Source organism: Dipteris shenzhenensis, chromosome 12 (genome assembly GCF_047967505.1).
Source record: "Dipteris shenzhenensis isolate YYH24624 ecotype China chromosome 12, Dip_SZ_1.0, whole genome shotgun sequence".
In the NCBI taxonomy this organism is placed as follows: Eukaryota; Viridiplantae; Streptophyta; class Polypodiopsida; order Gleicheniales; family Dipteridaceae; genus Dipteris; species Dipteris shenzhenensis.
Genome location: NC_141607.1, coordinates 20,755,282 through 20,765,378, shown reverse-complemented (window position 1 = coordinate 20,765,378; position 10,097 = coordinate 20,755,282). Strand labels below are relative to the sequence as shown.

Sequence of the window (10,097 nt, the reverse complement as noted above, 5' to 3'; positions counted from 1 at the left end):
AGGCTGCGGAACTCCTTGGGGATCATGAGAAGAAATTTAGTATTAGTTTGAGTTAAAGAAACTTGGTTATTTTGCCAATGAGCTCTTTGAAATGGATGCACAGACGAAATCATTAAGTTTATAAGATAGGTGTGAATCATATTAATGTATATACAGGATTAGAAACAAATATTGATGACAGGGAGGGTTCATCCACATCAAAAAGGGGATATCTACAGCTAATAGAAGGGGGGGTTCATTCCAAAGAGGAAAAACTAGTTTTTAGATTAATTTCATAAAAGTTGCAGTTTCTTTTTTTATGTGAAAAATTATACATTTTGAGCATTGCTTAGATAATCATGAAATCAAATGGTTTGCAATCTCTCTGTATATTATGCAAAAAATGCATGCATTTATAGCTTCAAAAATAATATATGTCTAGTAATTTTCTTTCCTTTTAAAAAAATAAATCAAAAATATGAAGATTTGATGCTACTTTAAAAATGTAATCCGAAAAGGCTTAGTACAACTGAAAAATGTCAAAATCCATATGATTTTAAGAGGTCTTTAAGGGAATATCTTTAGTATATTTCTTTGGTAGTAGTCCTATTTCAAATGTAGCAAAATATAAGAACTTGTCTAGGAGAAGTAGATGATTATGTTTGTAATCTATAATCTTAATTGCAACAAAGTTTAGTTATTTAAGAATGAGAAGGTTAATTAACAATAGTATTGTAAGAGTCATCTAGTTTTAGCTCGGCGCCACTTAAGATTGCAAATTTGAAGGGAAATATTGAGAATCGGTAGCAACAAGTTTCATCTTTATTGCAAATTCTTTACATGCTGACTATTGCGCTTATGGGGGCCGATAAATATTCTAGAAATGCGTGCTGGTGAAAGTCTGTACATAGGCTTGCAGTCTTTATTTTCTTGCTACGACGACAATACTCTCCTCCAAGCGCATATTATTTCATTATTCGCGCAGAGTTCGGTCAGCCTGCAAAAAAGACACTGCTCTTCAGAAGAATCATATTCCTCTAAAACTATTGAAAAACAGAGACACGATCTCGATTATGGACCTTTTTTAATTGCTTTGTCTCCTGGATATTGTCCACGGATAACAAGCAATCGCAGGAAGGAATTAAACTCGGGCGACAACGTACTTACCGCTGCAATCTGCAATAAACTTGCGTCCGCCTGTGGGGAGGTTGCAAGCTTTAGGCAGGCCAAGGGCGCGTGACTTGTCCACATTCGGGATCACTGGGCCATTAACGATAGCACACATGCAGCTCAAGTCGACGGTTTTGACAGAGTTGCAGCAGTCAGAGGAGGGCTGGCTGGTAGGATTGGAGTCGGCTACATACGGGGTACAAGGGCTGAGGTGATTCATGATGTTGCTGCAAGGATCGTTGGTATCAGCTGAGGCGATGGACGCTGTCAAAGTGAATGCGAGGACGATGAAGGCAAAAGAAACGAAGGAAGACTTCACCATGATGCTTAGCTAGCTGAACGAGACAAGGCAAGAGAGTGGGTTGTGGCCATGAACAACGCGAGTGTTTATATATATACGGGAGCTGAGAGTTCAACTACTCCTTCACACGGGATTCAAATGAGTTTGCAAACGCCGACGTACTTCTTCACCTCCATGTAAAGATCATGAAGCTCTGGTGAAAGCTTGGTAGTGCACGCGCCCCTTGTGGTTTTTCCTTGCCATAGACATGAATTTTGATTAGTGCAAACCCTTGGACACATGTCGTTTTTTAATCGAAAGAGGAGTGTTATAGAGGAGACTCGGATGGTATGTGTGGAACGTTTTTTAATTGAAAGAGGAGTGTTATAGAGGAGACTCGAATGGTATGTGTGGAGCTTTTACATCTTTTTTGTTTTTCAAAAGACATCCCGCCCCCACCCCCCTCCCTTAATTCTCCATGTGAAACAAAGTGGAACATTGCATGAAGATGATTTAGAAACCTTACCTACTCTTTTAAATAAATGCTTCATGAGTCTTTTCTTATTACAAAGCCTTCCAATAGCATGGAAGTTGTTTATTGTTGAAAATCAAAGGTGCACCATTTACATTCAATAGTCATGAATACATGAGGTGAAGAGCTACATCTTTAGTGCATGTTAAGCATTACCTTCATTAGCAGATGGAACAAGACATTCAAGGTCTCTTTCAAAATTTAGAGGTTAAAATTCTAAGTGCCAGTAAAAGTAGATTTCCATTACTTTTGTAGCAAGTCTTCATAAAAGGAATGGGATGGAGAGGGAAATAAAGTGATGAAAAAGATTTGATGCAAGGAGATATGAGGGGCTGCCATAGCCTAAGGTAACAATGTGTATCACCCCTTGTCCGAATACATGCGCTAGTGGTCAATGCATGCGTAGAGAGAAAGAACATTAATATCCACGAGCAACCATCATGAAGGGAAAATAAGAAAAGGAACATGTTAGACTACAATTCAACCACAATCCATCATTTGTTGTAGTATGGGAAAGTGTAGAAAAATACGGCATTTACTTGGATTAATGGTAACAAAATGTAATGCTAAGCATCCTAAGCATAGTAAATGGGTCAAAAGAGTGGTAAAAATGCAAATGAGAGTTAGCATCATGCTTGCATCATGATATAACATCATGAGGTGAATGAATCCTTCATCAAGTAATCCCATCCCATTCACACCCATGTGGCATAATCATAGTCCTTGCACATATGCTCAAAAAATTTCATTGCAATAGTTGCTCTCTAGCACGGAATGCTAACTGTATGTTTGTGATTATATCCATAGTACATGTGTGTGTGTGTGTGTGTGTCTGCATGAGTGCACGTGTGCCTGCATGTACATGCAAGCACATGAACATTTCCATGTGTGTGTATGCATTCATGTGTGTGTGTGTCTGTGTATTTCGATTAAAAAGTCCCATCAATAATTGAGTCATACAATTAATTCCATCAATTGGATAAAACGTTAAAAATAAGAAAATATATAAGGAAAAATGTTTGAGACATCTAAGTTGAAAAATGCAACTAGAGTTTACAAAAATTTCGATCAAAATTAAGAATTTTTGAATAATATTGAATTTGACAAACATACTATTGAAAAAAGATATCGAATCCTCAAGCAATCCAAGTTCCGAGGTCGGGGTCCACTTACCTACCACCATCCAAACAAACAAACAAGGTATTAGAACATCATAGTTACGTTTGGGTAGACAGATAATGCCTGTTTTCCCTGGCTTGTTATCGCTTTACCTAGGAATATAGACAACCATATGGATTCATAAGTGAAGTTTACGTTACAAGTGGAGTAAGGAGCGAATGAGTGCATGGGTTAAGAAGGGATTAGAGAAGGTATGGGACGATGAGTGGGCTTGGTATGTGGGGTGGTTAAAAATAAAGTTTAAAGGAAAGATTTCACGAGGGTACATAAAAGAATAATAGTTAGGGAAGTATTCATGTGCGTGTGGGGGTGTGGGGGGGTGTGTGTGTGTGTGTGTGTGTGTTTTTAAAATAAAACCTTTTAAAGACACTGCACACGATGCTCAAATAAGGGTGGATAATAGATTTCTCATCTAATGGGTAAACATAAAATATGTATCCAAAAAGTGTTGAATCCGTTAGGTAGTCGAGGCTCCAAGCTCTGGGTCCAATCACCAAAAAGAACCAGATGTTATGACTTCCCTAATTTTCCTTGCATTTTGCTTTTCGATGCAAAAATGGTCTAGTTCTATTCTCTTGTCCACTTGTTTCTCTTTCCCTCTGTGCATCCTCTAATATTTTAGAAATAAGGGCCCTTTTGGCAGGGTCTTTATTTGTAGCAGACATCCTAGCAATCTTACGAAATTTGTTTGAGTTTTATCCCTGGAATTTCCTTTGATTCCATCTTGATATGTATATAGAAGTGTTGAATCCGTCAGGTAGTCCAGGCTCCAAGGTTAGAGTCCACTTACCTGTCACATCCTTGCAAGAAAAACTAGGTGTTAGAACATCATAGTTTCAGTTGGGTAGACAGGTAATGCATGTATTCCCTAGCATGTTATTACTTTACCTAGGAACAAAGACACCTGTCTAGATTCACAAATACCAAAATTTTGCAGATACTATGTTACATGTACTAATAGTGTCACAAGTCCATCATATAAGTCTACCACTGAAGTGTGTGGGGGTAGTCCTTGCCCTTAAAAGAAAACTTGCAGTAGGGGTAATCCAAACCCTTAGTAGTCAATCTCATCTTACCAAAGAGAAAAAATAACAAATTTTAAATGTGTAAGTCTACAACATTTATTTAAGAAATCAATCTTTATTACCAAGGAAAATTATGGTAGAAGGTGAAAAAAACCTTTTGCAATCCTCGCTTAAAGAGAAGGGAAATCATTACATCCACTTGCAGTCCACCAGTAATTAAGTGCTTAGGAAATCACTTAATGAAAGGCCATCATTCGTAAATTAAATGGAAAAAATGACCACAAAAAACTGACCCAATAAACACAAGTCTACAAAGCTAGATTGGGGGGCGGGGGAATTTGAAAAGACTTGTATATATCTATGTATATATATATATACATATATATAAGTGTAAATAAAAGGAGAAATTATAAATATTTTCACAAGTTTAAACAAAATTAGAGTGAAAATGTAATGGACCACATATAGTCATAAAAAACAAAAAGTGCACTAGTAGAGAGTAACTTTTCATTAAATTTAGCAGAGTGTAAAGAAAGAGGTACTTAAACCTTCATTGAAAGTTATAGAGAGAAAGGTTTTTACCTATAAATAAAAACTTTAACCGTACAGACTAAACACACATTATTTAAGATATATACAACATATATAAGTACGTAAACAAGAAATGAAAAAATGTAAAAAGATCACTAAATAAATAAAGAGCAACCGAAAAATGTGTAAATAATTGAGAAGAGAAAATAATGATGTCTTGCTTTTTAAGGGCTGGTAACTTTCAGCAAAGCCCGTGGCTTTTGTTTGGGCCACCCAACAGTCAAGGACAGTCAAGGAGTAGCATAGCATAGCACAGTACAGCAGTAACAGCAGCAGTCATGGCTTTGGGGGTCGAAGGTCTATAACAGGGAGACTAGGAGCATACTGCAACAAAGTGGGCTACAAGCAGCATAGGTAGTTGTACGGGGTGTACTCAAAGCTGAGGAAGGGCAGGACGGAAGTATGACACAGGCAGCCAGAGAGTATAGCCATAGAGTAGAGGGCAAGCACAGAGAGTTATGAACTGAGCAACAGTAGCAAGTAGGGAGTATGCTTGTAGTCGTGTAGCAAGCAAGTGGTAGCTAGGTAGTAGGAGTAGCGAGGGAGTAGCGTAGCACCACGAGTGGTAGCATAGCGCAATGGTTAGTAACTAGGTAGAGGCTTAGGGTAGCAAAGGTACTTATATAGGCTAAGTAGTCAAGTAGGATAGTTAGGTTAAATAAATGTTTTTAGGGAAGGGGGCATGTAGGCAGTTCTAGGATAGTAATAAAATGCGTGCCAAGCTGAAAGGATTACATAATGTGGCGGGGGAGGTGTGGTTTAATAAATGTTCTAGAGAGGCAAGCCTTTTGGGTGGCTCTAGGGATCAATTTGAGTGTCAATTGGGAAAAAACACGTGCCCCTAGTGATGGGGGCGTTGGATTTAGACATAATAGAGTAAATGGAAAATAGGGACACGAGGAAAATTTAGAAAAAGACTATAGAAATGAGTTAACAAAAGGAAATTATAAAACACGATTTAATAAGGTTAGGAAACCAAGGCTTTATAATACATTATAGTTGATTAGGTAGAAAGGAACATAAGAATTAGGAGTAAATACATATATATTGAGAGAGAGTAGAATAGGACATTACTAAGATAGAAAAAGATAGAAACAAAAACAAGGGGGGAGAAAAAGAAAGGGAATGGAATAATAATAATTTAAGAAAATTTAAGAGGCAATTTTAAAAAATTATAAGGAAATTAACATGAAATTAAAAGAAAAAATCTAAAGAATTTAAGGAATATTAAGGAATAATAAAACTAAAAGAGAGAGAGAGAGCAACAGAGAGAGAAAGAGAGAGAAATAGAGAGAGAGAGAGAGTGTGTGTGTGGGGGGGGGGGGGGTGAGTATGTGTGTGTGTGTGTGTGTGTGTATGTGTGTGTGTGTGTGTGTGTGTGTGAATAGGAAGTGTGTGTTGTGTGTGTGTGTGTGTGTGTGTGTGTGCGTGTGTGTGTGTGTGACGGTAAAGAATAAAAAAGAATGGGAAGTGTGTGTGTGTGTGTGTGTGGCCCACCCCCAACCCAAAGGGTAAGACCACATGGTGGAGAGAGCCCACCATGTGGAACTTACTCCCCACCTACTAATAATAATTGAATAAAAGTGGATTTGTATGATAAGTGTCAAAATGCAATAATAATGCCAATAGTAAATGCATAAACCACTTCTGCAAAATAGATATAAAAGTTAGTAAAAATAAAGGTGGATCACAACATAACTAGGGATTATCCATGCTAAAGAATTATCCAATGGATGTGAATTAATTATATGGCAAAAGCCCGACCAATAGTTGGGAAATCAAAGTGTGTGTTTAGATTAAAAAGTCCAATCAATAATTGAGTCATACAATTAATTCCATCAATTGGATAAAAAGGATAACATTTAAGGAAAAAATGTTTGAGACATCTAAGTTAAAAAATGCAACTAGAGTTTGCAAAAATTTTGATCAAAATTAATAATTTTTTAATAATATTGAGTTTGACAAACATGATATTGAAAAAAGATGTAGAATCCTCAGGCAGTCGATGTCGTGGTCCACTTACCTACCCACCATCCAATCAAACTAGGTGTTAGAACATCATAGTTACGTTTGGGTAGACAGGTAATGCCTATTCTCCCCGGCTTGTTATCGCTTTACCTAGGAATATAGACAACCATATGGATTCTTAAATGAAGTTTATGTCACAAGTGGAGTAAGGAGCGAATGAGTGCAAGGGTTAAGAAGGGATTAGAGAAGGTATGGAATGATTAGTGGGCTTGGTATGTGGGGTGGTTAAAAAGAAAGTGTAAAGGGAAGATTTCACGAGGGTACATAAAAGAATAATTCATAGTTAGGGAAGTATTCATGCGTGTGTGTGTGTGTGTGTGTGTGTGTGTGTTTTCATGTGTAAAGAAATTAGTGTATGTGTGTGTGTGATACATTTACTAATAAATTTATTATGTGTGTGTGTGTGTGTGTGTGTGTGTGTGTGTGTGTGTGTGTATGTGTGTGTGTGTGTGTGTGTGTGTGGCCCACCCCCACCCCCAACCCAAAGGGTAAGACCACATGGTGGAGAGTAAGCCCACCATGTGGAACTTACTCCCCACCTATCGATAATAAGTGAATAAAAGTGGATCTATATGATAAGTGTCAAAGTGAAATAATAATGCCAATAGTAAATGCGTAAACCAATTCTGCAAAAAAGATATAAAAGTTAGTAAAAAATAAGGTGGATCACAACATTACTAGGGATTATCCATGCTAAAGGATTATCCAATGAATGTGAATTAATTGTATGGCACTAGCCCGACCAAAGGCTAGTTGGGAAATCAAAGCGTGTGTTTAGATTAAAAAGTCCCATCAATAATTGAGTCATACAATTAATTCCATCAATTGGATAAAAAGTTAAAAAAAGGAAAACATATAAGGAAAAAATGTTTGAGACATCTAAGTTGCAAAATGCAACTAGAGTTTGCAAAAATTTCGATCAAAATTAAGAATTTTTTAATAATAGTGAGTTTGACAAACATAATATTGAAAAAAGATGTCGAATCCTTAGGTAGTCCACGTTTTGAGGTCAGGGTCCACTTAGCCCTCCACTTAGCCACCACCATCCAAAAAAACTAGGTGTTATGACATCATAGTTACATTTGGGTAGACAGGTAATGCCTGTTTTCCCCAGCTTGTTATCGCTTTCCCTAGGAATATAGACAACCATATGGATTCTTAAGTGAAGTTTAAGTCACAAGTGGAGTAAGGAGCAAATGACTGCATGGGTTAAGAAGGAATTAGAGAAGGTATGGGATGATTAGTGGGCTTGGTATGTGGGGTGGTTAAAAAGAAAGTGCACTGGGGTACATAAAAGAATAATTCATAGTTAGGGAAGTATTCATGTGGGTATGGGTGTGTGTGTGTGTGTGTGTGTGTGTGTGTTTGCTTCCACCAAAACAAAAAAAGTGTGTGTGTGTTCATGTGTAAAGAAATAAGTGTATGTGTGTGTGAGATACAGTTACTAATCAAATTTATTGTGTGTGTGTGTGTGTGGCCCACCACCCCCAACCGAGAGGGTAAGACCACATGGTGGAGAATAAGCCCACCATGTGGAACTTACTCCTCACCTACCGATAATAAGTGAATAAAAGTGGATCTATATGATAAGTGTCAAAATGAAATAATAACGCCAATAGTAAATGCGTAAACAACTTCTGCAAAATAGATATACAAGTTAGTAAAAGATAAGGTGGATCACAACATAACTAGGGATTATTATCCAATGGATGTGAATTAATTGTATGGCATGAGCCCCCGACCAAAGGCTAGTTGGGAAATCAAAGTGTGTGTTTAGATTAAAAAGTCCCATCAATAATTGAGTCACACAATTAATTTCATCAATTGGATAAAAAGTTAAAAAAAGTAAAACATATAAGGAAACAATGTTTGAGACACCTAAGTTGAAAAATGCAACTAGAGTTTGCAAAAATTTTGTCCAAAGTTAAGAATTTTTTAATAATATCAAGTTTGACAAACATAATATTGAAAAAAGATGTCGAATCCTCAGGCAGCAGTCCAGGTTCCGAGGTCGGGGTCCACTTACCTGCCACCATCCAAACAAACTAGAAGTTAGAACATCATAGTTATGTTTGGGTAGACAGGTAATACCTACTTTCCCCGGCTTGTTATTGCTTTACCTAGGAATATAGACAACCATATGGAATCTTAAGTGAAGTTTAAGTCACAAGTGGAGTAAGGAGCAAATGATTGCATGGGTTAAGAAGGGATTAAAGAAGGTATGGGACAATTAGTCAGCGTGTGTGTGTGTGTCTGTGTGTGTTCATGTGTAAAGAAATAAGTGTTTGTGTGTGTGAGATACATTTACTAATCAAATTTATTGTGTGTGTGTGTGTGCGCATGCGTGTATGTGCGTGTATGCACGTGCATGCACTCACGTGCACGTTTGGGTAGGCACACACGCACTCATGCAATAGTGTGTATTGGGAATTTTGCACACCACCAAACTATAACATGGCTATATTTTCTTTTTTTTGGATGTGAGTCCTATTTCCTAGCTAATCAATCCTATAAATTCATGTTTCTATTTAAAGCGATAGCGCTATAGCAGATTTGCACATGTGAAGCTGCCACATCTTTCTTATTTTTATTACCTTCTATTTATCTCAACATGCATGCATATATATTTTTTAGCTAAGCAGTTGCCCTTTTTTATGTGGTCATAAGCTCAAGCTCTCAAGTATAACCAAAGTCAAACCCAATCAAATGGTCTTTAATAGAAGATGCAAGACCAAGAGGTAATACCATGTGGCAAGCAAATGCATAGTTCCCATTAAGGCATGAAAAGATGTTTTTTTCTCAATGGGTGCAAATCCTTGTAATAGTCATGTCCATGTCAAATTGATCCTCCTAGCATCTACAAAGCAAGGTAGATAGGCAAGGAGCTTTGGGCAATGTAAGACCCTAGTATGTGAATAAACTCAAAGACGAGATTGTAAGAGTGATCATTGTTATCAGAAGCATACATGAATTTTAGTGCATCTCCGCACAAAACTACACATACATCAATGAGCAATCGACCATGCATGACGGGTCGACCATGCATGACGGGCCATGACGCTTTGGTATTTTTGCACTATTCTAGATTTGTGACCCCCATGCTGACAAGGTGTTGATGTTGAATTGGAACGACCACCACACTAGTTCTTGGAGTTATTTTAGTGGTGGTTGTAGCTACTCCTAGGTAAACCAAATGAAATGTATTTGACATTCCAATTTTCTACCAAGATCGATTTTAAAACTAATCTTGGTGAAATGCAAAGCCTCCTTTAATCCCCCAACCTATTGTTTGGGGGATGAAAGGAGGCTTTGC

The 10,097-nt window shown here is 37.4% G+C and overlaps 1 protein-coding gene across 1 annotated transcript; it reads right to left on the bottom strand.

The window, feature by feature from the left end:
* Nucleotides 1–772: 772 nt before the first annotated feature.
* LOC147895964 (male-cone protein 1-like) lies at nucleotides 773–1,525 on the bottom strand. Its single transcript, XM_087383124.1, has 2 exons — nucleotides 1,147–1,525; nucleotides 773–976 (listed from the first exon to the last, which is right to left on the bottom strand). Exons 1-2 carry the CDS (start codon nucleotides 1,469–1,471, stop codon nucleotides 972–974), a joined length of 330 nt encoding a protein of 109 aa, XP_087239250.1. The 5' UTR covers nucleotides 1,472–1,525; the 3' UTR covers nucleotides 773–971.
* Between the last annotated feature and the right edge of the window lie 8,572 nt (nucleotides 1,526–10,097).